General features: G+C 48.1%; 9 protein-coding genes across 9 annotated transcripts; 5 read left to right on the top strand and 4 right to left on the bottom strand.

The window, feature by feature from the left end:
• The first annotated feature begins 537 nt into the window (after positions 1 to 537).
• VE01_10786 (uncharacterized protein) lies at positions 538 to 2,350 on the top strand. The gene is made up of 6 exons (XM_059464237.1): positions 538 to 648; positions 809 to 881; positions 1,195 to 1,249; positions 1,302 to 1,315; positions 1,368 to 1,427; positions 1,487 to 2,350. Exons 2-6 carry the CDS (start codon positions 836 to 838, stop codon positions 1,906 to 1,908), a joined length of 597 nt encoding a protein of 198 aa, XP_059320220.1. The 5' UTR covers positions 538 to 648; positions 809 to 835; the 3' UTR covers positions 1,909 to 2,350.
• Positions 2,351 to 2,452: 102 nt separating this feature from the next.
• Positions 2,453 to 4,260, top strand: VE01_05735 (uncharacterized protein). The gene is made up of 3 exons (XM_018275195.2): positions 2,453 to 3,336; positions 3,406 to 3,574; positions 3,631 to 4,260. The coding sequence occupies exons 1-3, from the start codon at positions 2,985 to 2,987 to the stop codon at positions 3,866 to 3,868; spliced, it is 759 nt and encodes a 252-aa protein (XP_018129978.1). The 5' UTR covers positions 2,453 to 2,984; the 3' UTR covers positions 3,869 to 4,260.
• VE01_05734 (uncharacterized protein) lies at positions 4,244 to 7,249 on the top strand. The gene is made up of 3 exons (XM_018275194.2): positions 4,244 to 5,405; positions 5,473 to 6,072; positions 6,138 to 7,249. Exons 1-3 carry the CDS (start codon positions 5,034 to 5,036, stop codon positions 6,771 to 6,773), a joined length of 1,608 nt encoding a protein of 535 aa, XP_018129977.1. The 5' UTR covers positions 4,244 to 5,033; the 3' UTR covers positions 6,774 to 7,249.
• VE01_05733 (uncharacterized protein) lies at positions 7,023 to 8,867 on the bottom strand (the record flags this gene model as incomplete). The annotated part of the gene is made up of 4 exons (XM_059463729.1): positions 7,023 to 7,636; positions 7,700 to 8,249; positions 8,334 to 8,644; positions 8,697 to 8,867. 4 exons carry the CDS (start codon positions 8,865 to 8,867, stop codon positions 7,262 to 7,264), a joined length of 1,407 nt encoding a protein of 468 aa, XP_059319668.1. The 3' UTR covers positions 7,023 to 7,261.
• A 3,326-nt stretch (positions 8,868 to 12,193) lies between these two features.
• VE01_05732 (uncharacterized protein) lies at positions 12,194 to 12,763 on the bottom strand (the record flags this gene model as incomplete). The annotated part of the gene is made up of 2 exons (XM_018275192.1): positions 12,194 to 12,388; positions 12,452 to 12,763. 2 exons carry the CDS (start codon positions 12,761 to 12,763, stop codon positions 12,194 to 12,196), a joined length of 507 nt encoding a protein of 168 aa, XP_018130005.1.
• A 1,329-nt stretch (positions 12,764 to 14,092) lies between these two features.
• On the top strand, positions 14,093 to 15,468 carry VE01_05731 (uncharacterized protein). Its single transcript, XM_018275191.2, has one exon. The coding sequence runs from the start codon at positions 14,381 to 14,383 to the stop codon at positions 15,320 to 15,322; it is 942 nt and encodes a 313-aa protein (XP_018130004.1). The 5' UTR covers positions 14,093 to 14,380; the 3' UTR covers positions 15,323 to 15,468.
• A 155-nt stretch (positions 15,469 to 15,623) lies between these two features.
• Positions 15,624 to 19,124, bottom strand: VE01_05730 (uncharacterized protein; the record flags this gene model as incomplete). The annotated part of the gene is made up of 3 exons (XM_018275190.1): positions 15,624 to 18,579; positions 18,661 to 18,959; positions 19,014 to 19,124. 3 exons carry the CDS (start codon positions 19,122 to 19,124, stop codon positions 15,624 to 15,626), a joined length of 3,366 nt encoding a protein of 1,121 aa, XP_018130003.1.
• Positions 19,125 to 21,384: 2,260 nt separating this feature from the next.
• On the top strand, positions 21,385 to 22,393 carry VE01_05729 (uncharacterized protein). The gene has a single exon (XM_059463728.1). It carries the CDS (start codon positions 21,458 to 21,460, stop codon positions 21,899 to 21,901), a length of 444 nt encoding a protein of 147 aa, XP_059319670.1. The 5' UTR covers positions 21,385 to 21,457; the 3' UTR covers positions 21,902 to 22,393.
• Positions 22,394 to 26,243: 3,850 nt separating this feature from the next.
• VE01_05728 (uncharacterized protein) lies at positions 26,244 to 26,835 on the bottom strand (the record flags this gene model as incomplete). Its single annotated transcript, XM_018275188.1, has 2 exons — positions 26,244 to 26,781; positions 26,831 to 26,835. 2 exons carry the CDS (start codon positions 26,833 to 26,835, stop codon positions 26,244 to 26,246), a joined length of 543 nt encoding a protein of 180 aa, XP_018130002.1.
• Positions 26,836 to 27,623: the final 788 nt, after the last annotated feature.

Raw genomic sequence — 27,623 nt, 5'->3', positions numbered from 1 at the left:
TGGTGATGGCCCGTGCACTCGCCATGACTTGGTACGTCCACTTCCACTTCCACTTTGCCACGAGTTTTATCAAGTCGGAGGTACGTACCCTTATATTTACTACCACATTACGTCTGAAAGCAGCCTTCCCTCACCAGAGTACTCACCACACATTTATTTATTATGCCTCAAACAGTGCTTATTTATTATTTTATTCATATTGTATATATAGTTTTCTTTCTTGTTTCTTCCTTGTTTCTTCCTTATTTCTTCCTTCCTTCTCTTTATTATTTGTCTTTGTTCTGTATGTATGGACTGTATCTATCTACATCATATTTGCTGTGTACCGTACAACTTCTTCCCCGGATAATTGTTTCTCCAACCCCATTTAAGCTCACCGCCCTGGACACCCACATAAACTCTCCCCTCCGCCAATCACAATCCTCCATTCGCCGCTTCTCCCTGCTAGCGCCTTCCACAAATCGATCTGGGAGCATTTCAAGAGTTTGGCGAGGTTTTGCGAAAGAAAACCCAGGTTTCTCGTTGCTCAGCCGTTCTTAGAAAATACAAGAACCTTCAACTTTTTCAACCTTCTGTCAAAACACAACTTTCATAACGCCCCCAGACGATTATATTTTCGTCTCTTCAACCTCTACAACTTCCTAAACCGTATGTCAATCCATTCCTCGCCCTCTGCAAGAGCTGCAAATCAGATCTGGGTTACGACGATCTCCACGTTGCCGCCCCCGCCACTTTGGCATTCTGAACTCTTGCAACCTCAACAATTCCCCACCCGGAAACCCGCGCTGACTTGACTTTCCTTTTCTAGAAACTCAACCCAACAAAATCATTCAAGATGAACTACGGAGAAGCCCCCCAGCAGCAGCGTGGATGCTACAACTGTACGTGCAATTCATCTCGTCGCCTCTCCATCCTACCCCTCACATACCACTCGATTTTCGCCACCCGCACAAATTTCCAAGAACATGCTTCAATCAGCTCGAGTTACGCGCCGACATGATCTATAAGTCATTTGAACCTCACGGCGCATTGTGCCCCGGATTAATTCTGGCGCCGATGTTCCCTGGAGAATGCTAGATCGATGCCCAACTCTTGATTGTTACGCCAATGTTCTGCGAAAGACTCCTCATATACGCAGCCTCATACTACACACACGTACCCACCAAACGAAACACTACTGACTGATATCCATAGGCGGTGACCAGTCTCACCAGGCCCGTGACTGCCCAACCCGCGGTCCAGCCAAGTGGTATGTTCGAATTCTGTGAACTGCCGAGAATGAGTGACTGACGATGAGATAGCTACAACTGTGGTGGTTTGTAAACCCAACTACCTAACATCTTGACCTCCCACTTACCAGATTCTAGGTGAGGGACACATGAGCCGCGAGTGCCCAGAGGGACCAAAGGACAAGACCTGCTACAAGTGTAAGTTTTGCCTGATAACACCCCCCCATACATCACACATCAGCTGACACCATTTGCAGGCGGCCAGCCCGGCCACATCAGCCGTGACTGCGCCAACCCCGCCGCTGAGGGTATGGGTGCCGGCCGCGGTTTCGGAGGTGGAGCTGGCCAGGAGTGCTACAAGTGCTCCAAGGTCGGACACATTGCCCGCAACTGCCCTGAGGCTGGTGCCGGTGGTTACCAGAACGCTGGTTACGGTGGCGGTGCCGGTGGATACGGTGGCGGTGCCGGCGGTTACGGTGGACGCCAGCAGACCTGCTACTCGTGCGGTGGCGTCGGCCACATGTCGCGCGACTGCACCCAGGGCCAGAAGTGCTACAACTGTGGCCAGACCGGTCACTTGAGCAGAGACTGCCCATCCGAGACCTCCGCTGAGCGCACTTGCTACAAGTGCAGACAGCCCGGACACGTCCAGGCCCAGTGCCCAGAGAACCAGAACTAAGCTGACCTCGTATGTCGGCACGGCGGATGTACATCAAGGCCGATCTTACATTTCGAGAAGACTTAACTTCCCCGGGCATTTGGAAAGGGTGGCAGTGAATTGAGGATTGACTTCTTTGTATACTTGTTCTTCAGCGCGTGCAAAAAAATCCGCCGGCGTTCAATCTGCATTTACTTGGGATTCTGGCATCTGACTGCAGTCATGGACAGCCACGTTTTCTTTTGTTGTCAAGCCCCAGATGGCTATCTGGTTTGGCAAAGTAAAAGCATATATCTTGTTGCTTTTTCGATGCAATGCCTGGTCTTTTTTTATGAGGAACTTCATGACTTTTATGCTCGCTGGCTTAAAGCTACAATGCCAGATGTCGTCAAAGATAATAGAATGGATGCGTTGAGCAGAGATCTTGCAGTATGATATTGTGAAATGTGATTTCGAAGTGAGAGTACCAGTTTGATGGTGCCCTGTTCTGTTGTCGATCTTGTGTGACGCTTCATAAGACGTGTGAGTTACCTCGTGATGAAAATAGCAGGGAAGGGAGGGTCCGCCTCGAAAATAACTGACAGGTTTGCCATCTAGGCCAATAATTTTGAGACATCTCACATCACGCCTTTCCAGTCTTCCTCCCCCTCGCAGCATCAAATCTATTTTAAATCACGGAATAATTCCTTTTGTACTGATATTGCAACAGAGGTACAAAACGCGGGGTAAAAGAACATTGTCGGCGTTGGTCACTTCTATCATAATTGTTATATCAATGTCGTGGCCCAACTAAGCAAGGGATGGCCACCCCTTTTTATGACCGACTAGCCACAAAATCGCCGTGGCGGATCAATATTACACTGCATCAACTTGGCGTCGGAGGCAATTGTCTCATCCCCCTTAGCTAACCCCCAAATGATCATCGTGAGTTACGCAAGGAGGGGGAGGGGTTGGCTTGTTATAAGGGGAGTCCCAGACACCCAGAAACTGGATATCCAAAGTCGCGCATTTTGGCTTCACTGTGCATTTGCGGTTTTTCATATTGTCACTCCTTCTCATTCCGTTGCGGTTGCAATCACTCGTTTCATACCGTAACGATGCGGACCAATGTTCTCAGCACGCTCGGCGTGTTCACCACATTCTGTCAACCTGTTTCCTCCTGTGTATATGGCACATCTCTTCTGCCCCGCGCCGAAGGCAGCTTAGAAGGCTCCCACTTTGGATACACAGAGCCGATCGAGCCGTTGCAATGGTCGCAGTTGATCCCAGACATGGATGGCTCTGAATTTGTGGACGTGGGAGCGACGCTGGACATGCTGGCCCTTGGGCGGCTTGGGACGGCGACAGAGAGCAATGCCTTGAGGCACTTCGACTTCGGCATCTTCACCGAGAATAGAGTTGTCGGGGAATACGCATCCGTGGGGAGCCAGTTTGACTTCGATACCGCAGGTAAGCCCACTCTTCCATATCTGCTCTAGGATATCAGTGACGCGGCATTTTCTGACCTGTCAGTTGCAGCTATCGCTTTTCTCACTTCCCTCGGCAATACGTACACCACACAGGTTTTCGACACTGCCCTATCTCCCGTATCGCATATCGCGGAACTTGGTCAGATTGCAACCGTCACAAGTGAACATATCTCGTTCGCATCTCCCATTGCCCATCTGGATAACAACCCTGTTATGAGGTATGTTGTTGCTACTCCCACCCTGCAACCCAGGTTCATACGCTGACCTGTCTCAGATACTCTGGTTCCCTCACAACGCCTTCCTGCAGCGAAGGTGTCGTCGACGAGATCACCAGTGTCGCGCGCCCATTGCCGCCAGCAATTCGGCCAGGAGGCAGACTTCAAAGAAATGGATGCGGTTCAACACACGCCAAGTACAGGGGAAGCACGGGAAGCCTAACCTTTTACTCGGGACGGCCAAGACCTAGACGGGAGCTCAAATGGGCCGCGCTATTGGTTCTATTGAGATGGTAGCGTGTGCTGGTCCGTCCCGCTTCTTATCAGTGGAAGCGATGTGAGAATAATGATGAAATTACCGGGGGAAGTGGCACTTCAATGTATGATATCTTTGGTCTCATCTGCAGATTATTAATCCCAGCAGTTTGGGAAGCATGTGATGCTGCTCGTTGAGCGATTATTTCTGGTGCAACATGGGGGGATCTCTGTTTGTGACGCCAGAGCGCGTCCCCGACTTTCTATGGATCTGGGGTAGCAGTTGGTAGTTGGCAATTGGTATTTTCGTGGTATCCCACACGCCGATCATCATGAACGACTTGCCTCATGCGGATTTAGCTGAGGGTGACAGTGGACTGGCTTTGGGGCAGTACAGACACGTGATTGGATGGGCTACAAAAACCGATCTCCGGGGAATTTAACCCATCCACTCACTCTGACTCTTTGATGTCCTTGATGACCTTGTCTACTCCGTATTTTGGGCTATTTTGCCAAATATCCCCAGACCCGTCTTCCCCGTAACCTCTACCCCGCACCCCGCATACTTTCGTACACACATCAAGGTCCGATGTGGTTGGGAGCGGCATCCTTGACGGCACGGCCGTACTTTTGACAGCCTACTCCACAGCTACTATGGCACATATCTCGGTACTACAACACTCCAAGCTCGGTCTTCACCGAGATGCACACCACACTACGAATGAAGTACAAACAAACTGCCGTGTAAATGTCCGTTTGATCCCCGCCAAACGGGGCCACTCTCCTCCTCCATCGCCTCCATCTCCTCCATGAAGTTTATTTTCCTCGGCCACACTCTTATCCAGAAAAGCGCCGGCCGGTACTCTGCAGACCAGCATTCCCTCCCACCACTTGGCCAAATGCAGTAGCTTCTCACCGATGATCTTTGATGAATACGTGCAGACCTAGTCAGTGTTGCACCATGAAGGCAAGCACCACCGGCCTCTGTCCATATGCGAGACGTGCAGGAGAGAGCTCTCGCAGCTCCTCCTACCCTGGTCGATTGAACGTCACCTGGTACTCTATAAGAACGTAATGCCGCCTTGAATTCGCTGATGCCCGCCCTCCTTTAGACGCCCTCTAAATACCCCGCAACGCTGTTGAATTTACCTTCGTGCAAGAAAGGCTTTTGGTATTCTCGCGAGACGTCGGCTCCCCCCTCGTCGCAATGGATATTCCAAACACAAACGCTGCCAGGGCCGACTCCAAGGCCGACCTAAAGACTGAATCTAAATCCGACGAAGAATATGAAGCGGGTGCTGTGGAGCATTTGGACTCGGACAAGCAGGCCCTTCCCTATGTCCAAGAAGTTCCTACCGAGGGTGTTCGACGGGCAATCGCTCCCCCGGCGCTGGTGGCCGCCATGACCCCAGAGCGGAGGGCGGCGGCAGAGAAGGCGCTCGTGAGGAAGGTCGATTTGAGACTCATGCCAATGATTGTCCTCATGTACATCATGAACTACCTGGACCGCAACAATATTGCAGCGGCTCGATTGGGAGCTCTTGAAGAGGATTTGAATCTACAGGGCAACGAGTATGCCGTAAGATTTTCCGACTGGACCTGGCTCCAATGCGCACATGTATGGGCTGCCGCTGACGTCTGCCTAGACATGTATTAGTATTCTGTTCGTGGGCTACGTTCTGATGCAAATCCCATCCAATTTATATCTCAACAAAATCGGAAAGCCTGCCGTCTTCCTGCCGTCATGTATGGTTGTCTGGGGCGTCATATCTACCGCCACAGCAGCCTGCCATAACTTCGGGGGCCTGGTGGCTTGTAGGTTCATGCTCGGCTTTGTGGAAGCAGCATACTTCCCTGGATGTCTTTATTACCTATCGTGTTGGTATACACGTGCGGAACTCGGCTTCCGTTATTCAATTCTTTATTCCGGGGCTCTCATCAGTGGAGCCTTCTCGGGGCTGATGGCAGCTGGGATCGTCGGAAACATGGACCATCTCCACGGCCTCCGTTCCTGGCGCTGGCTATTTATCATTGAGGGCACAATCACGATCGGTATTGCCGCCGCTGCCTTCCTTATTCTACCCAACTTTCCCCGCACAACAATGTGGCTATCCGAGGAAGAGCGTCAGCTTGCTGCGTGGAGAATGGAGGAAGATATCGGTGAAGATGATTGGGTCGACAGCGAAAGCCAGTCGTTCTTGAATGGTATCAAGCTTGCGTTAAGCGACATCAAGACCTGGATTCTGGTGAGTTGTTACTACCACAGACTTCTTTGTGGAATATTCTGTCTCGTGGCTAACACAATCAACAGCTGGTCATTCTGTTTGGCATCGTCTCGTCCGGCTCCGTGACGAGCTTCTTCCCCTCTGTCGTTGGGTCGCTCAACTTTACTCCTGTCCAGACTCTACTTCTCACGGTCCCCCCTTATGTTCTCTGCGTAATCACCACCTACATCAACGCATGGCACGCCGACCGCACCGGAGAGAGGTTCTATCACATCGTGCTACCACTTACTGTTGCCGTCATCGCGTTCATCCTCGCTGCCGCTACCACCTCTACCGCCCCACGATACGTGGCCATGATGTTGATGATTCCCGGATTATACTGTGGCTACACCGTCGCCCTTGGCTGGATCAGCAATACGTTGCCACGCCCAGCGGCTAAGAGAGCTGCTGCACTCGCATTCATAAACTGCATCAGCAACATCGCTTCGATATACACTAGTTACATGTACATCAAGCCCAAGTTCACCATTGCTATGATTGTCAACTGCATCACGGCGGCCATGTCCATCCTCACGGCGACAGGACTACGGTTCATGTTGATCCGATTGAACAAACAGATGGATGCTGCAGATGTTGGAGTAGTTGTTTCGGAAGGCGAAGAGGTTGATCAACACGGTGTCCCGATCAACGCAGCGAAGGGCGGATTTAGATATAAATACTAAGCGTCTTATAATGTTGGGCGGTGGAAGATCATGGCAATGGCTGAGGCTGTGGTGAATATGATACCAGGAGGGCACGTTGGATTGAACGCTGGAGATATACCAAAGAACCAAATTGCCAAATCATTAAATGCCATAGTTTGATCATTAGAATTGGCAACTACCTCATTAACTTATTAAGTGCATATTTCACGCCGGATGCATGTTCCATAGCCCATCGAGCCCTGATATTTGAAGTCTAACCTCAACGCCGCGCCTGAAAAGGGACTGTGTCGTACAACTCCGGTTCATCAATATCTTGATGTCATGCTTCCGTCTTATCATTTCTGTTCGTGTTTGTTGATCAAAATAATGCGCCGTGCTCCAGAAACTCAAAACTAACCCGCCAACTTTGGAGCATAACCAGGATGGGTGTTTTCACATTCTCTCTTGCACCTGGTGCACACCCACCACCGTGTTCGTGTAATGCGCCATACTCCAGAATCTCAAAACTAAACCGGCGACTTTGGAGCCCAACCAGGATGGATGTGATTTGCACATTCTCTCTCGCACTTAGTGCACACCCACCACCGCGGCCCGTCGGCTTCCAAATCGCCCCTACAATGTGAGCAAGGTACTGGTCGCATCAGCGACCGTTCCAGCTTGGCTTGGTCCCGAGCATTGCGATGAGTGACTAGCACCTCATTAGGGATTTTACAGCAGTTTATGCAGACCATTTGTTTCGTGAGGTATGGTCTGCATTTGCAGCTACTCTGCCCAGTAAACTTGGAGATGGTATCCTTGTAGCACATTGTGCAGCGCGGTTTGCAGGCGTGTAGATGAAGAGACGTCGGTGTGTCACGGAGTTCGCGCTCATATCCACAACCCTGCGGAACTGTTAGATGGATATTCCATCCTCGACAACTGTACGGGACGGAGCGCTATCTTACATTACATATCTGTAGCTGGCAGTGCCAGCATCTGGTCTTCCCCGCCTGGTTACAACTGTTCAGTCGAAAATGTGCCGTGTGGTGTCTGATGTTTCCAGTTGGGAAGAGAGTCTCCCGGATGTGGCTCGAGGTCAAACTGAGACTTTGGATATCGGTATAATGTAGGTTGGAGGCAACCAATGTTGAGATGTCGAGCATCAACAGCCGAGATAGGCGATCCGAATGTTTGTCCCGGAAGATGGTATTCTTCTCGTATTGCGGGTTGTCCTGAATTAAACTTGCGGTCGATGGTGTGCGGCGCCCTCTGTGTCTGTATATCACCTTTACACAGTAGCGATACCAGAAATACCACTTTGCCCTCGTTCTAGGAAACACGAAGAAGTGCCAGATAATGTAGAATGGCAGCAGCAGGTACTTGAGCAGTGTACGCAAGAAAGATTTGCTCTGTATCATTTCCGTGCTCCATGGTCTTTTAAGTCTGCACCAAGTGAATAAATCGTTTTTGGTACCAGAGCGAATGTTTAAAATGCCAAAAATCGAGAATAGAACTCTGCAATATATGAAACTTGGTCAGCAAGGTAATTCTCCACAGATGCTGAGATAAAATAATATGGGTACTGTGAGTAGTACTCACATCACAACAACAGTAAATATCCAGGTTTCCACGTATTTCTCACAGCAACCCTTTGGATCCGGGTCGGCAGGTTTCTGAAGCTTCGCTAGGACAGTGAACCAAGATTTGTCAGAGGCATTCGACACCTGCCACGAAGCGGCACTTTGACAGACGCTTTTCCAGTGGGGTATGTAAGTGCCTTGCCAGTAGACTGCGGGGATCAAAGCTGCGACGATGCCCAGGTCGATTAAACCTATGTAAACGAGTACAACGCACGAGTCAAGGATTGATAGGATCCAGGCAACTAGATTATACCAGAAGCAAATCGTCAACTTGTTGACGCGTTAGTATATGCTAAATAATTGGAGAGGAGTTTGAACCAACCCCAATGTACATTGTCTGCTCCCCACGACCAATATTGGAGTTGAATTGAGGTCCGATGAGCTCTGTAGCATGTTTGGATACAAACAGGCTGTTGGATCTGGTGGTCCAGGCCAAGTTGCCTAACAATAATATAATAGAGAAACGGTAGAAGGCGAAAGACCCGCCTGACATTTTGATCGATCAGTCAGATGAGAGATTATGTGGTTTTGGATAGATGGCGCAGCGCATCAATGTAGACAAGATGTCTGGCTGGGGTGAGGGCTCATGATGTAGATGAATATCGTGCGATTTTGATCGGATGATAGAAGTGAAGGTTGAATGAACAGTGCACTGCCGTAAGCAGTGTGCGGCGAATCACCCCCCGAATACTATTCGGCGATCCGCCGAATCATTCATATTTTTGAGGTATTCGCCGAATCATGACTCGAATCTGATTCGAGTCATGATTCGAATCTTTGAGGCTGAAATAGAGTGTATGGAATATTGAAAACTACGAAAAATATTTAACTATGCCTAACCCATATCTTGACTTATATCTTCGACATCCTCATCATCGACAATTACCCCCCAATCCCGTAGACATAGTAAGTATCTGATTGTTGAAGGTAATAGTCTATTCCTTTTCTTCGTAACAATGTCAGCTCCTTGGCTAAAGACTCGTTCTGATGCTGCTGATGTTGCTGGAATTGCCAAATAGTCTCGAGCTATTTGTGCAATTATTGGATACTGATACTGCTTTGCTTGCCAATATTTAAGAACATTAGTATCAGGCTTATCAACTCCTGGCTCATTAAGCCACCGTCTCCATTCGACTTCTTGAAGTATAGGCTTTCGATGCTTAAACATCTCATCCTCAGAGTCTACTTCTCGAGGTATATTCTCATCCTCGTTATGCATAGCATCCATTTCCTCTGCTCGAATGTCATTGTCCCGTGCTTTATACTTGTTATAACAAGCTGCAAACTGTGCTCTTGCTCGCTCTTTGCTTATGTTATAAAAGCTTTCTGGTAAATAGAAGTCAAATATACTAAAATTAAACCGAGGATCGCATATTGTTGCAACTGTTGAATGGCTTGACCGTTGGCTTGTTGCAAGTGAGAAATAGTCGTCTAATTTGTTAAACGCAGCAGTACAAGCTTCGTCGATAGATATGTGCTTCACAGTCTTCTTCATCTTCTTGATTTTATCCATTAGTCGTAGATAATATGGAACACAGTAGTTAAGTGTTGGATACCCATCTGCTTGCACCTTTTCTGAGATACGCTTGAAAATCTCGAAGAAATCTGTAAGAGCATGAAGTAATTCCCATTCCTTCGAATTAATCTGGATATCCCGCATGCTTATATCAAGAGTCTGTGACGCACAAAGCGCTGTAATTGGTGCCTCCATTAACAATGCATTTTGAAGCATATGATACGTTGAGTTCCATCTTACTGGCATATCAATCGTAAGAGTAACAGGCTTGATTCCAGTGGCAATGGCGTGAGAACGAAGACTGTCCTTCCACCCTCGACGATTTCTAAACACATAGATGTGCTTACGAAGCTTTGTTAAAGCGCTAACAACTTCTTCTTTTTCAGAATAGATAGCATTGATCCGAGCATAAGCTAAACCCTCTTGAACTCGATAACTCTCAAGCTCTTCTGATGGTACAGCTTTCATCGTTGTAAGAGCTGCTTGAACAGCTAGATTTATGATATGTGCCATACATCGTACATCGCCATCTTTTACTGTAAAGCTCCATGGCTGATTCGTCGTCGTCGGAACATCTGCTGCTCTTAATTCGTATTGGTTGAGCATTACTGTATTATTTGATGCATTGTCTCTTGTAATTGTAAAGACTCCATGTGTAATTTTGAAATCATCTGTAACTGAGAGTAATTGCTGAGCTAGGTATTCGCCAGAATGAATAGGCTCAAGTAGATTTATCACATCGAGGATTCTTGAGTGTTGGACCCAATCTTTTGATATCCAGTGTACAGTAATAGCAGCATGATCCGTTCCATTCGTAGCAGTCCAAGCATCAGTCGTAAGTGATAATCGTCCACCTGCTATAATATGCTTCTGTAGTTGTAGTTGTAGCTGCCCTCGATGATGGCAAAACTGCCTATGTAGATCCCTTTTCAAAGACGTTGAAGAGATACTTAGGACTGAAGGATTAAGATGATGTACGAGCTGCCGGAATGAGAATTTATCCACTAATCTCATAGGTAGATTATTCGTAACGATGAACGCAAGCAGCAATTCTCGGAATTTGGTGCTTGAAACTAGAGTCGTTGTACTCTGGGGATTTGGCCTGAAGAATCTAGACATAGACGCACGATTCTGAGGGCGGATATCGTCTTTATCCTTCAGTTTTCGAGTAGATTTTGAAGAAGCTTCGAAGATAGCTGGGTGCTTTAGCTCAATATGTCTCCATAAATTGCTTGTCGTATTTTGTGATACCGGTTTAGCTTCAGGCATATATGAACAGTTCTCTTGTGTACAGGTATACTGCATCTTATTAGGAGAGCCTCTTAAGATAGTACGAGAATATAGATTCTTCGTAAAAAGAGTAGAATGAGTGGCTGGTAGCTGTAGTATTGCAGTACTGCTTTGTGGTAACGATAGCGAAGACGATGAGAATATACCATCATTACTACTTTGTGGTAACGACAGCGAAGACGATGAGAATACACTCGCATTACTGTTATCTTCATCGACGACATAATCATCAAGATCCTCAGGAACGTCAGACAGCTCGGAATCACTCATAATAACAATGATTGTATTAATTGTATTAAATGTTAATCTAAAAAGCTATATATTGAGGACGGCGACAAGCCTTCACCGCTAGACGCTTGGACATATTATGTATCTTGGCAAGTATTCGAATCATTCGAATACTGGCCGAATCATGATTCGAATCATTGAGAAATAGCCCGAATCAGATCATGATTCGAATCTGATTCGGGGCGAATCATGCCGAGTCACGATTCGCTGCACACTGGCCGTAAGTTTAAGGGTCTCTTTGAGTGATTTATTGTTTATTAGTTAATATTTATACTCAGCCTCAGCCTCAGACAATAGGCAGCCTCACCAGATGCCTCACCAGATGTACCGAAAATCGCGAAAAGAGGCGTAGGGTACGTACGGCTGATCTCATAAGGCTGGCTGCTGCATGAAGCTCTTCTTGGCTAAATTGGCAAGACCAACCGACCAGGTTTGCGATACTTGGTTCCGAAACCTCAGCCCCTTCCTTCCTTCCTTCGTCACCATCTTCAATTCTGAACTCCGATATTCGCGCATCAGGCCTCAAATCCAAACCCTTTCATCGTCACAGTTGGCTACCAGTATTCCAGAAAAACAAGTATATTGATATTTTCTACAAAAACCTCGCTTTGTCAACTAATCTTACCTCTCTCACCACAATACAATCCAAATTCCAACCTGGATACAATGCATCTGGGAAGTCCCAAGCATCCTCCCCTTCCCTCTCTTCAACTGCATTCAACTATTTAAGAAGTCCCATCGAAAGAAACCGCAGTGCTGTCTTGGCCGGCAGCCTTTGTGTCCAACGCAATGTTGTTGGCCAGCTTCTTCTGCTCTGCTGCCAACTTCGTCGCAACACTGCTGTCACCCTGCGCTTCCTGGATCTGAAGGGCCAGAACTGCGGCAGAGAGCTTGAGGACCTTGTTCTTTATTTTGCCGTTCTATAATCAATGTTAGTCTCGATGCGAGAAGGGTAAGCAGAGTGAGTGGGTGCGGTCACGTACCTGGATCGCCACCTTCTCAGCACCGGTCGCAGCAGCGACCGCGGGGTTGAATGCTCCAACCTCGGCGGCATTGGCGACATCGTGGATCCCCTTGACAATCTGGAGGTCGGCCTTGCTGACGTTGGCGAGGTCAGAGGAGCTGTCGATGCCGATCTTGGCCGCGGCTTCTGCCTCAGCATCTCCGGCCTGGCCAGCACTGATGGACAGGTCGTTGTATGCCTGGGAAGACAGAGCACGGGATGTGAGCGGCAAGGCCGAGACTGTGAGGAAGAGGGTGGCGTAGAGCGCAATGGTGGAGATGGAGAACTGCATGGTGTCTGTTGTTTTGGGGGTTGTTGAAGGTTGTTGAGGTGAGGTGGTATATGTTAAATGGATGAAATTGTGGCTTAAAAACGACAGCACAGCTGCGATGCGAGAGAAGTAGAAGACGAAAGGTTGGTAATTGCTTGGACTGGAAATGAAGAAATGAGCGCGGCTGAAGAAGAAAAAGAGATATTACAGCGGTGGACAACCTGCCTCTTATAAGATCAGACTGTAGACGAGATCAGACTAGAGTTGCGTACTGACTGCTTGAGAGCAAGGATAGGACAGGGCACTTAGCGGCGGCGACTCCTGATCTGAAGCTCCCATGTCAACTCACGTTAATTCTCCGTTGGCGCCAAGATGAAGCCGTCGAATAGCTGTGGGTGCTCCATTGCACCACGAGGCGCTGACTGGGATAATCCGCGACATTGTGAGCCTCAAGTCGCCAAACGCCACTTGCATCTTCATTTGCCAAGGCTTCGTGGGGGTGAAATTTCAAGGCCGAATATCCAATTTAGACAATCCCGCCATCGAGGGTGAGTGAGGTGCGACGTCTCATCGCCGCTGTGAGGTTCGGGGTTTCGAGATTGTCGTATCGGTCCAAGCGCGGTGCTGGGTTCGTGCTGGTTCGTGCTGGGTTTGGTTTCAGGAAGGAGGCTGGTCGATCTGTTTTTAGACTTTTCGACCCCGGATATCTCGCCCGTATGCCCAGAAAGAGCATTCTCCACTGGGGTATTGCCAGTTTCAGCATCTTGACATCCTCAATTGACGCGGAGATTCGTCGTCGCATCTCCAAGTAGTGAAACCCTATGCGGCAAGAACGACCTGTTCTGTTTTCCCACGAATTACGAACGATTCAGCTTCGCTTCGCCGGCAGCTTGGACCCGACCCGAGCAGCAGCTTCACCTCAACAACAATAACAACAACAACCTACCACGAACACCAGCGACGTGGTCGACGACGATGTGATATTGTCCAGGGCCTCGATATATGCACCCCCAACCCCCACGGTCCTGCGATGGGAAACCGTATTGGAGAAACTCGAATATATCACGTGGAACACTTTGGGCTTTGACATCCATCTGCCAAATGAAGAAATATCGGAGTGTAGCTCCCGTGATGCCAAATCAGGAAAGGAAATACTCCGAGGATTATTTATTATTTATGCAGAGGATAAAAGATTAACTTGCACTTGCATGGTTATAAAGTGGATAGATTATACACTCTCACAGCGCATTTCTCCATGTCTCCGTTTCCCCAATCACCAAATGGAAGGCGCGAACTGGATCTGGATCACACTTGCCATCAATATATTAATTGCCTCCGCCCGACAGTTTATATGTAAGGCGCGTTCTTATGGACTGCACTCTATTTTGCTTCGGCTTCTAACCTATCTGGTCCGAGATTATCACTGAAGCCACCTGGATGGAATGCTGCTTCCGTTGACGATAGAGTGGCAATGAAGCCCTTGGACCGAGCAAGCAATGAGTATCGATTTGCCTTCCACTTTGGTTTGCATATATATTGGGTTTATCTCTCTCTCCGTAAGTGGTTTTCTCTCTCTCCAGGTTGCTACGGTCTCTCTGTCGTATTTCCTCGTAGATCCTCCGTCACCATTCAATCACCATGGCCCGACTTTCAGCCCTCAGCGTCCTTGTTGGGGCCTTGTCTCTCCCCCTCGCCCTGGTCAATGCCGCTGCGAACCAACTCGAGAAAGTGACGGTCAACTTCGGGAGCAATCCCACAAACGTCGGTTTCTACATCTACGTTCCGACCAATCTCACCTCCAACCCGCCAGTTCTCGTGAACCCCCATGCCTGCCACGGCCAAGCAAGCGATGCCTTTACCGGCTCCCAATACGCCACACTCGCTGACGAATATGGCTTCATTGTCATCTACCCCGACTCCCCGAACGAGGCCGACAAGTGCTGGGACGTCTCAAGCTCGCAGACGCTCTCGCACAACGGTGGTGGTGACAGTCTCGGTATCGTGAGCATGGTTCGATACGTGCTGAACAAGTACAACGGAGATGCCAACCGCGTTTTCGCCACCGGTGTCAGCAGCGGTGCTATGATGACGAATGTACTGTTGGGGAGCTATCCGGACGTGTTCGCTGCCGGGAGCGCATTTGCTGGTGTGGCATTTGGCTGCTTTGCCGGCGACGGATATGGCGTGTGGAGTGATGACTGTGCGACTGGCAAGATCATCAAGACTGGCAAAGAATGGGCGGCTATCGTGAAGGCGGCATATCCTGGCTACAAGGGTTACAGGCCCAAGATGCAGGTTTTCCACGGCACAGCTGACACGGTTCTGTATCCACAAAATCTACAAGAGGAGATCAAAGAATGGACCACGGTGCTTGGGCTACCTAAATCTCCTATTAAGACGGTACTTAACACGCCAGTCAGCGGCTGGACCAAGTCCATCTATGGCCCAACTTTCGAGTCATACTCAGCGGAGGGTGTGCCTCATAATATCGCGAATCAAGAACCGACAGTAATGGCTTGGTTCGATCTCGCATGCACCGGAACCAAGTGTTTCTCAAGGACTAACTGTGAGCGACATTGAAGCTCCTTGGATTTGCCGTGGTAAAATGAGCTCGAACTTAGAGAGTTCTCCGCTCTGTACATAGGACCAAAATATATGGAGCGTAGCAGTATTCACGATTTTTGTCAAAATACTTTCATAACAACTAAGCCATTATTCAATCAGAGAAGTCACAGTGAAACTTTAATATGGCGGATTAACTGAACATTGAAGAAGTGTATATATACTATATTATCCCTATTATAAAAATTCCGCCGTAGAATTAGAAACCGTGAGACCCATTCCAGGGCTCACTTGTGTCATTACCTGACATTATAAGTTTTTACCAAGCGATGGCGAAGATGCCAGCAGTGACAAAGATGGCGGTCATGGTAACCATCAGCGACTGGAGGCTGGATGCGCTGGATGGGACTGGGGTAATGACACCTCCGTCGCCACTGCCAGATCCGCTTCCGCTGCCGCTGCCGCTACCACTTCCGGAACCACTGCCACTTCCACTTCCACTACCTGATCCGCTGCCGCTTCCACTGCCTGAGCCGCTTCCGCTTCCGCTGCCTGAGCCGCTTCCACTTCCAGAGCCGCTGCCACTGCCGCTTCCACTTCCAGAGCCGCTGCCACTGCCGCTTCCACTACCCGAACCGCTGCCGTTTCCATTTCCAGAGCCGCCACCTCCAGTGCAAGTTGGCTGAGGATACGAGGTCGCGCAAGAGCAGACAGCGTTCGCTGCGTCGAGAACGGGAATGGCACCAGCAGCTCCGCAAGAACTAAGGACACAGTCCAATGCGGCGCCATTGATCTTAGCGTAGGTGTCAGGCTCACACTGGCACCAGAAATCGAGCTTAGAGCAGCCGAATTGAGCACCCGCGCTAATAATACAGTCTGTAGCGCATGGCGGAATTGCAGACGCGGTCGCGTCGCATTGAGTTGGGCCTGGTGCCACTGAGCATGGGGTTCCGCTACCTGTTGGAGTTGGCGATGTGGTCAGCGTGGTTGGCACATCCGTTCCGCTGCCCGAACCGTTGCCGCCGCCGCCACCTGGTCCGGATCCGGTGCAGGTGGGTGCCGGGATGGAAGAAGCACAGGCGCAGACGGCGTTCGCTGCGTCGAGAACGGGAATGGCACCGGCGGCCCCGCAGGACTCAAGGACGCAGTTCAATGCGGCGCCATTGATCTTGGCGTAGGTTTCAGGCTCACACTGGCACCAGAAGTCGAGCTTAGAGCAGCCGAATTGAGCACCCGCGCTGACAATGCAGTCAGTCGCGCAAGGAGGAATCGCAGAGGCTGATGCATCGCACTGAGTTGGGCCTGGTGTCACGGAGCAAGGTGTGCCAGTTTCAGTGCCAGTTGGAGGTGGGGTTGTTACCGGGCCGCCTGTACCAGTTGTCGTCGTGTCTGGACCACCTGGGCCGGTTCCAGTGCCTGTTGGTACCCCAGTGCAGGACGGCGAAGGGTTAGCTGAAGCACAGGCGCAGACGGCGTTTGCTGCATCTAGGACTGGGATGGCGCCAGCAGCTCCACAAGAGCTAAGCACACAGTTCAAAGCAGCGCCATTGATCTTAGAGTAGGTGTCAGGCTCGCATTGGCACCAGAAGTCAAGCTCTGAGCAGCCGAATTGAGCACCAGCGCTTTTAATGCAGTCCGTTGCACATGGTGGGATTGCAGAGGCGGAGGCATCGCATTGGGTTGGACCCGGCGTTGCTGAGCAAGGCGTGCCGGTTTCGGTACCAGTAGGAGGTGGTGTTGTTTCTGGGCCACCTGTACCAGTTGTCGTCGTGTCTGGGCAACTAGTTGTTGTGGTGTCTGGACCACCTGGGCCGGTTCCTGTGCTTGTTGGTACTCCGGTGCAAGAAGGCGAAGGGTTAGCCGAAGCACAGGCGCAGACGGCATTTGCTGCATCTAGGACTGGGATGGCGCCAGCAGCTCCACAAGAGCTAAGCACACAGTTCAAAGCAGCGCCATTGATCTTAGAGTAGGTGTCAGGCTCGCATTGGCACCAGAAGTCAAGCTCTGAGCAGCCGAATTGAGCACCGGCGCTTTTAATGCAGTCCGTTGCACATGGTGGGATCGCAGAGGCAGAGGCGTTACATTGAGTAGGGCCTGGTGTCGCCGAGCACGGTGTGCCGGTTTCCGTACCAGTAGGAGGCGGAGTTGTCTCTGGTCCACCTGTACCAGTTGTCGTGGTATCTGGGCCGCCAGTTGTTGTCGTATCCGGGCCGCCTGTACCAGTTGCTGTGCCCGTTGGTCCTCCGGTGCAAGAAGGTGCAGGGTACTCTGAAGCACACGCACACACAGCGTTCGCTGCATCAAGTACTGGAAGAGCACCGTCGAGACCACAGGCGCCAAGGACGCAGTTTAATGCAGCCCCGTTGATTTTGGCATAGGTATCAGGCTCGCATTGACACCAATAGTCTTCTTTAGTGCAGCCGTATTGAGCTCCGGCGCTGATGATGCAGTCAGTAGCGCAAGGAGGGATCGCCGAAGCTGACGCATCACATTGGGTCGGGCCGGGAGCGACGGTGCAAGGTGTGCCGCCTGTAGTAGTTGGAGTTTGCTCTGTGGTTGGCTCATCCGTCGTGGTTGGCTCCGCAGTTGAAGTTGGGGTTGCTTCTGTAGTAGCAGGGCCAGTGGTGGTATCCGTAGGTGGCCCAGTAGTTGGTTCAGGGCCACCAGTGCAAGGGGGCGAGGGGTTAGCCGATGCGCAGGCACACACAGCGTTAGCTGCGTCGAGGACGGGGAGAGCACCGTCGAGACCACAGGCGCCAAGGACGCAGTTTAATGCAGCTCCGTTGATATTAGCATATGTATCAGGCTCGCATTGACACCAATAGTCCTCTTTAGTACAGCCGTATTGAGCTCCAGCGCTGATAATGCAGTCAGTAGCGCAAGGAGGGATCGCCGAAGCTGACGCATCACATTGGGTTGGGCCGGGAGCGGCGGTGCAAGGCGTGCCGCCTGTAGTAGTTGGCGTTTGCTCTGTGGTTGGCTCATCCGTTGTTGGCTCCGCGGTTGAAGTTGGGGTTGCTTCCGTAGTAGCAGGGCCAGTGGTAGTATCCGTGGGTGGCCCAGTAGTTGGTTCAGGGCCACCAGTGCAAGGGGGCGAGGGGTTAGCCGATGCGCAGGCACACACAGCGTTAGCTGCGTCGAGGACGGGGAGGGCAGCGTCAAGGCCACAGGCATCAAGGACGCAGTACAATGCAGCTCCATTGATGTTGGCATATGTATCAGGCTCGCATTGGCACCAGTAGTCCTCTTTGGTGCACCCGTATTGAGTTCCGGCGCTGATGATGCAGTCAGTAGCGCAGGGGGGAATAGCTGAGGCTGACGCATCACATTGGGATGGGCCTGGTGTTACCACGCACGGCGAGCCGGTTGTGGGGGTAGGCGTATCCGTGGTTATGACAGGTGGATCTGTGGTTACGACAGGAGGGTCGGTAGATGTCGGGGCAGCAGTGCTCGTTGGCGACGGATACTCAGATGCACAGGAGCATACGGCGTTAGCTGCGTCCAGGACGGGCAGAGCACCACTCAAGCCACATGCACCAAGGACGCAGTTTATTGCTGCTCCATTGATGTTGGCGTATGTGTCAGGCTCGCACTGACACCAATAGTCCTCTTTGGAACAGCCATACTGTTCGCCGGCACTGATAATGCATCCAGTCTGTGAGGCTTGGTTAGCTAGAGTTTCTCATAAGGTGGCGGCAAGGGACCTTACGGCACAAGCGGGAATGGCGGACGCCTTCGGGTCACACTGTGTGGGACCGGGGGTGGTAGCTGTAACGACGGCGGCAACGGCCAAAATGACCGCAGGGCTGAGGAGCATCATAGTTGCCTCGATTTCAACTTTAAAGCAACGAGTGCGGGCTCTAAAAGTTGGAGAACTATGGGTGTGATGACGGAAGCGCTGATCTTATAGCAATCCATTGAAAGTGAGATCCGTCAATAATCCCCGACGCAATCCCCCGCCGGTGACTTTGTTGGTGCGTCTAGACCAGACATGGGATTCTAGCTGGCATGTGAATCTTTAAAACAGGGCGGAAATAGCTATTTTGGCAAGATGCCGAGGATGCACAGGCTCATGTCAAGCACAATGACATCCATGTGCGGCGCAGAATCAATATCTGCTAGGTAAATGCTGGTGAGTGATCCCAGGGCGCCGCTGGTAGGAGGGAACAAGCAATCCGGGGTGATATCGGGCGTACCCCACGATTCCTCAGGAACAGACCATTGAATGTGCATCTCCGCATCTAGTCCGCTTTCGCTCATTGGCAGGGTAAATAGGGAACTTGGAGAGCAATTTTAAGCCTGTTCCGGACAGCAGCATGGACAAGCGTACGCCACGCGCGCCGGGGTGTCACCTTTCACATGGCAATAGGGAAAATGATTAACAGACCGACAGGGAGAAGCCGCCTGTCAACAAGGAAGGCACAAAGAAACTTAATAGAGATCCGCACTGTCAAAGCCATTGCCCGCCATGCCCGCCATGGCGTGACAATGAGGCTCACACAGATGAGCGACGAGCCGCTGCAACTCTAATTGAGAGATTGACAATGACAAGCTGGCACGAAACGACAAGAGAAAGTGAAGACGGCCTACCAGCACCAGGTCGAGCCTGCTGTCAACTCCCATGTCAGCGCTCGTAATACTGCATTTTCGGCGCGGACGTACTTGACCAAAAGCAGAAGGAGCTAATTAGAGGCGTTGACAGCGACAAGCAGTCGCGACTGGAGGGAATGGCAAGGCCCCAACAAGCACCAACAACAAACAGGTTAAGAAGAGTGTGCCCAACATCGGGAATACATGGCATGGCACATATCACTGGGCGGAAACCAAAGTATTGGCCGTGCACAAAAGTAAGCAGCCATGCGAACAGGCTTGCCTTCCTTCCTCCCTGCCTCCCTGTATCCTCCTTGTATCCTCCCCTTCCTGCGCCTCTCGCCTCCCTGCCTCCCCGCCTCTCATCTCGCTCATCTCTCCTCGTGTCCGCCGCCGAGCGATCCGAAATGAGCGACAATGCTTGGACCTGAATTGGATTTGCGGGGTAATGCCAGGGTGCAGTAGTGTTAAAATGAGTTTTTCTTGAGCTCGCTTGCAACTCAATCAATGCGGGGGGACTGCGGAGAGTCACACTGAAGGCGGGCCAAGGAGCACTAGGAATACGAAGGTGGAGTAATTCCGGGCTTCTCCTCCTCGTGCGCTATTTCCGTTCCCCTCACTGTCATGACCGACGATAAGGCGAGGTAAGGAGAAGAAGCAACAACGCTGCTCGATCGTAATCTCGAGATATATTGTACTTTGCCGTTTTGATCTATCCATATGAGTCCTGAAATTAAATGTCAGTGTGTTTATTTTGGCGTCACTGGCTCGAATTTTGGGAAAGGGGGTGGGGTCGGAAATAACAAACCAAGGAAGTGTGTTGGTGTTGTGTTATGTCAGCTCATGTGCGAGTACTGTATGTACTTGGCCCTTCTATTAGGTTTTGATGTTGGTATCCCCGCTTCATCTTTCTCCAACACATGTTTTCCTCAAGATTCATAAATCCTCCATAGCTGATCGATGGAAAACGAAGGTGACGAAGTTCAATTGCTGAAATGTAGAGAGAGAGAGAGAGTTATGTTGGTTCCTGCACTTGTACCATTTGTAACCCAAATGGTCACGTGATACGGATGTCCATTCTGTGCGCGTGATCATATGATTCGCAGCCTCAATATCTAATATCCGAATCAGGAACTAAATCCAGCAACTTCAACGACTCATCGTGCGCTTGGGCGACGCTCGAAAGAGCAGAAGGCTCAACAGGTGAGGCTGTGCAGGTGTGGCTTAAGCGGGTGTGGCGATTGGCAACCACCAACGCGAACGACGTATGCGACAGATGGGAGTGGAAGAATATTCTTCGGTGGAACCGCCATCTTATATGGATTAAGGCTAAAATGTGAAATTGCTCGCGGTTCTGCCTAAAGTAGAGTATGGTCTCGACCGCGTCCTTATTAGGCTCGCAGGTAGGCCTAACAGACGACGCGCGCATGATGGTAAATTGCGGAAAGCGCACGTAGGTAAAAGGTTGGGGTTGTATCAACCTCTTTCCTCCCCTATTCTGTCACATCCCATTCTACTCTATATGCTCCATCTTAGACACCATTTCTCGCAACAATATTAACCATGCCGGCCATCTCACCCGTCCTTGCACTCCTCGCACTCTTCTCCCTGGCCAAGTCCCAGCATCCTAATAATGGTTATCTCCATGTCATGTGTTACCCTACTAGTTTAGTCGGGGCTGCCCCTTTGGATTTCTCGTCCCTCTCTCAGTCCCCCTTCCCGTGCGAACAACATATGTACCTCCTACAAGTCTGCAGCGCCAACGGAACTACTCAGATCGACTTCCTCGCCGAGCAGGAGTGTCTCTGCGGCGGCAACGCCTTGGAGGCCTGGTACGGCTGCGAGCTCTGTTACGCCGCGCACGGCTGGGTTGGATTCGAACCCGCCGCGCTGAAGGAACACTACACTAGCCTCAGCAACGCCGAATGCAAGCCCACCCCAGTCACGCAACCATATGCGGACCTATTCCCGCCTTACAACGCGACGAGCGTACATTCTAGCCCCTGATGCCACTATCGTCAATGATCGCTTCCCTAACGATACGCGCGTCGAGAATTACTGGACGGGCGCGAAGACGGCAATTGCTGGCAAGATCACGGGAATCGCCACGGCGCGGTTGACGAGTTTCACAAACACTGATGGTGTGCGGTATACGCCGACTGGATCGATAAGCCCGTTGAGCACGGCGAACCCGACGAACCCATCCTCGCCGTCGTCTACAGGTGGCGCGACGGAGGTAAGAGTAACGGGGGAATTATTGGTTGCGATAGTCGGGGCATTAGCGGCACTTTGAATGGAGGGACTAATCGGGAGGTCTTTTCAGTGTTCCCTAAATAGTATTCGAATACTATTCGGGGTTTTCCCGAATACTCGCCATCTGAAAGTATTCGGCGAATACTCATACAAATCCTCGCCGAATACTATTTGGGTATTTTAAGGCTCAACTATTGTGAAATATAATAGGATATACCGAAAATTAGTGGTCCCTTATTAGCAGTCACGTGTTAGCACATTTTGCGACGACTAATTACTAATACTACTTTGCTAGCTAATCTTTATAGCTTAGCGTTATAGGCTGTGCATACTAAGGACTTAAATAGTATCTAAGTCTTTAGTAAATACTTGCTAAATACCCTAAATTTTGCCTAAATACTGCTCATTGCTAAATACTATTTAAAACCTATAAATCCTAATACTATTTTAGGGAATACTAGGTCTTTTCTTCTACTTAAAATCCTATATATTAAGTGTAAGGACATAGGGCACTATATTACAAGAAGTTGCATATAGGAGTACAAGTTAGATATAAGTTAGTGCAATCCTATAGGTCTACTATAAAGGATATAAAAAAGATAAAGGTATAACCCTATATAGCTATTCCCTTAAAATACCTAAAGCTGCTCTAACTTAGCTAGCTCCCTGTTTGCCTAAGGCTTCCTTACGTTATGTGCCTAAGGCTGTTAGTTACAACTAACCTATAACAGCCCTAAGTCTTAATAGCGCTACATAATAGGCATAACTACCCTAAGTAAGGAGGCATCCTTATATTAAGGGTAGTCTACTAATATAAGGGTTCTTAGTAATATAAGGATTTATAACAATTATAAGTAGTAGAAGTTAAATTACATGTATATTATTAATAATAGTAGTAGCTACTCTAAAACTAAAACTTACTTAATATATAATGTACCCTTTCTAATTCTAACTAAAGCTATTATATACTATATGTTAGTAATTTAGCAATTGTTTATAATAGAATTTACCTACTACTTTATATAGCCTCTCTACTTAGTTATCTATACTAACTCTATACTAACATAAATTTAGCTTACTACCTTAAGGACAACTATAATTATAATTATAAAATTAGTTACCCCCTAAAATGTAAGGGCTAATTTTCTAGGTAAAAATAACAAGGTAAATGTTATAGCTAGTGTTTATAGCTGTACTTTTACTAACATACTAGTTATAGTAGTAATAAACATGTTAGTAAGTTAGCTGCCCTTAAGGTAGGGTTAACATTAGGTAGTAGAGTTTTCTTAAGCACCTACTCCTATAGGTACTAGAGAATTCCTAGGCACCTAAGAATTGCTAGGTACTAGATAGAGTAAGCACCTAACTCCTTCTAGGTACTTAACTATTACTAGGTACTAGATAGAGTAGGTACTAGACTATTTATAGGCACCTCCTTATAAGAACCCTATATAATAGAATAGTAGGAATAGTAAGAATAGTAAAGGAGTTTACTATTCTAACTATTCCCTTTAGTATAACGTTACTATATAAGTAGATAGTTAGTTCTTAGATAGGAGCTTTATGCTTAACTTAATATAGTATTTTGTTATATACTATAACATGTTTTATAAAAGCCTTTATGTCTAATCCCCTACCTCCTCTATTAAGTAAACTAATGTAACAAAACCTCTATAAGTCTTATAGTTTAAGACCTAGCGTTATAGTATGTAAATAGATGTATAGGTTAAAACTGCCCTAAATCTCCATTAATCCCTAGCATGCTAATAAAATGCTATAGTAGACTTTTAAATAGGTTGCCCTAAAGCTACTATATCTAGAAACTAGCTGAAATTTCAAGAAGCTCTTCCTCTAAAGCCTCCTCTAACTAGTCTACATTCTATAAGTGCTCCTATAGTCTTTCTAAGCTTTCTCTCTACCCTACTACAAAACGAAAGCTATACCTTTTAAATAACTTAGAATTGTTAAGGTAGAGAACATTTAGACAGTAGTATAGAAATCGTGTCTAGTAAATTAGGTTGTAGTCTATGCTTATCTTCTCTTATAATAGCCTAAATAGTTAGCTATATACATCTAGTTAATGTAGGCTAGCTAATAGGAGCTATGTTATTAATAGCATGCTCTTTAACCTATTAATGTAGTAGCTAAAGAACAACTAGTCTATTACAGCTACTATCCTATATAGATAATCATCTTCCTATCCTAGCATTTAGCTATAGGTGTAGATCTTACTTAGATCCCTCTCCTTAAAATAGGCAGTCTACCCTATGTACTTTAGCTAGTTTATAGTCTTATGCCTTAAGGCACTATCTACTAGAACCTTCTATAAGTTCTCCTACTACTCTTTTCTATATGCCTACTACTCCTTAATATCATTAATTAATTAGCACTTTAGCTATCCTCTTTTGTTAGTTATATCCTCTCCTACCTCCTTAGGTACATTTACATAGAAATAATAGATAGCATTCCTAGGAATTCTAAAGAACGTCTATAGTTTAACCCTAACCTAGTATACTAGATCTGCCTTAGTCTACGTCTAATTATGCTCTTTATTATAATGCACCTAAATGGCTTTCTAACTACTTATTAGGTATCTGCATTTTTTATAGTTCTTATATGTAAATCCATTATAGATAGTAAGCCCATTAATCGCTAGAATTGAATTTCTTAGTCTAAAATGAAAATTATAATTTAGTAGTTAATTTATTTACAACCCTAAATATTCACTAACAATTGCTTTCTAAGTCTTTAAATCAACGTTACTATGTGTGTCTACTAGGTGCCTAGCTAAGTTTATAATTGCATACCTATAAGCCTTACATATTAAGGCCTAGTATGCATCGTTGTAGATCATCTAGTCCACCATTCTAAGAAACACGTTAGACCCTAATGACTAAGCCAATCCTATAACCCTAAGGATTTAAAGATGGCAGCTTAGGGTTAGCTTAGAGTAAGGTTTTCCTTGCTTACAACGTCTTATATAGGACTGCAATTATGTATAGAGGTCTATTTAAAGTCTACGGACAGTCTACGAGCTTCATAGAATTCAATGGCTACGATAAAGGGGCAAATGATGTCTTAGTCTGTCGTGGTGGTAATTAGGCGGTGGTATTTAGCACCCCTGTTTTGGCGTTCGCCAAATTTTGTATGGGGAAATCGGCTGACTCAGCTGGTATTTAGGCCCAAATACCACAGCCTCTTGGTTAGGACGACCCTTCTACTTGACAAGATATTCAATCTCCCCTCTCCGTTCTCGCTTTTGAGCAATTGCACACTAGCAAAGTTCCCTTGATAGGTCGCCTCAAACTCGTTAATGAGATCTAAACTTATGTCGCGCCGTTTCTGCTAGGTATTATGCTCATTTAGGAAGCCCTCCCACTTCACGAGGTACCACACCGTTGACTTGGCAAGTAGCACCTCAACGTCCCACGTCCTCTCCTTTGCGTCGATAGCGACTGGATTGCTTTCTACTCCTTAGCTGCCAGAACGTTGCTGCACTGCCATGTCTTCTCTGTATTCTAGTGTAGTTAACAGTACGCTTCCGTGAGCAGCCTTGTCCGAGTCGGCGGTTGCTAGTAGAGTTGATGTGAAAGGAAGAGCATCTCGAAGCTGTGGATTAAGCAACTCCATTGAAAAACCGGATGGATGTATTCCCCCGCCTTCTTTAGCAGAGTTCGTTATCTTGCGTCTCTTGTACTTAGACGTCTGCGAGCGGTTCTTCAGTTTGTGCAGTAGTGCACTTATAACATCCCTTTGGTCCTTTCCGGGAAGTACTGTGCAATTTCATCCCAGGGCAATTTGTCATCCTCTTTCAGCTGTATCAACAGTTCGTTGTCATCTTCTGAATATGTCTGATGCCTACTAGGTCTGCTCACAATTCAAGTATGCATCGCGAAATTGGTTGTTTATGATGTGCTATTTGAAAACTTGTGTACTACCCAACTTAATAGTGCATATATGGTAGTTTGTAGTCTCAGAAACTTGTAGATACTTCTCCTTCCTATCGAAATCCTCCTTGTACATACTGAGCTCATTCGATAGTCAACATCATGAGATCGTGAAACTTGGAATTGGAAAGAAAATCCAAACCAACTACTTAACAAGAAAGATAAATTTCGCAATAAGAGTGCGTGACCGAAACGTAATTGTGATCAGTGTGGCCAGAGATGGTTCCATCATACAAAGAGGCCCCATACTGATATTTGCATGAGGTGAAAGTATCTCCTTGAAAATCATATGAAGTGGAGACGGTGAAATCATAGTTCCCTTTCCAGTCACTCTTCGAGACCGTTGTAGAACCGTAGCCCTTGAGCTTGGGACTGGCGTAGACAAAGTTTCCGGATGAATCGTAGGTGTTGATCCCGAAACCATAGATATTAATGACAGCTTGACCAGGTCCACCACCACCATAGGAATGACCACCCTCATATGAGATCTTGCAAAAAGTATCGCGAGCCTGAAAGCCATTAGAAGTGTTTCCGAGGACGATGAATACACTTGAGATATTTACCTGAAGCTTGGATGGTAGATCAGTGGCGTTTCGAGCATTAGCGACGATTTCCATAGGAAGAGTAGCGCCGTTAACTGCGGTAGTAACGGCAAGGATCGCTCCAGCTGTCATGGCTAATAGGGAACTTTAGAGGGTTAGTAGAGGCAACATGATCAGGCATAAGGTAAACATACGGCATCTTTGATGATTGCACAATACAGAAAATCGGGGTTAATTTGTAGTATGTATCGCGAAATTGGTTGTTTATGAGGTGCTATTTAAAAACTTGTGGGTATATATGGTGGTTTATATAGTCTTAGAAACTTGTAAATAGCTGCCCGAACTAGATTTCTCACCTGATCTCCTTTTTCCTAAAACGCCTGCCACCTTCCCTTTACGATCCTTGAAGATTCTCGAAGCACTGTTGCCTTCTCTTTACAATCCTTCATAATTTAATCATCCTTCCTAGGTAATAGCTAAAGTGCTCTACTTTACAAGGGATTGGGTCCACCTACAGGGATGGTCGCGATTATCCCCTCACCAGATGATACACTAAATGATCCACCGGATGGTCCATCAGATGGTCCCGATTATCCCTCACTGATGGTCCCGATTACCCCTCACCAGACGTCCACTAAGTGTTGTGGTTGCCTTTGTCAATGTGTTGCCAGAGCAAGTAATATCCACCCCAACCCCCATCCCCCCCAGAGGATCGGCCCCCTCACACTCTCATCAGGCACTGCAGCAGGAAGCGCTAGGAGAATATGCTCCACCTTATGACTTCGGAGAAGCTTCCCCGCGATCCTGGATACGAAACCAAAGTTCCTATCTATTTGCATCGCTGTCCCAGGCCCCCGTCAGTGTTCTAGGGGTTATTAGAGGGAAACGTTTGTAGGAATTAGGAATCACGGCATTTTCCAACGCTATGTCAGTGGCGAAAAGGAGGGCGTAGCAGTTAAGAACCCAATTACACGACTAGCCTATGCT

Source organism: Pseudogymnoascus verrucosus, assembly GCF_001662655.1.
Source record: "Pseudogymnoascus verrucosus strain UAMH 10579 unplaced genomic scaffold scaffold_24, whole genome shotgun sequence".
Classification (NCBI taxonomy): domain Eukaryota; kingdom Fungi; phylum Ascomycota; class Leotiomycetes; order Thelebolales; family Thelebolaceae; genus Pseudogymnoascus; species Pseudogymnoascus verrucosus.
This window is presented reverse-complemented; position numbering and strand designations above follow the sequence as displayed.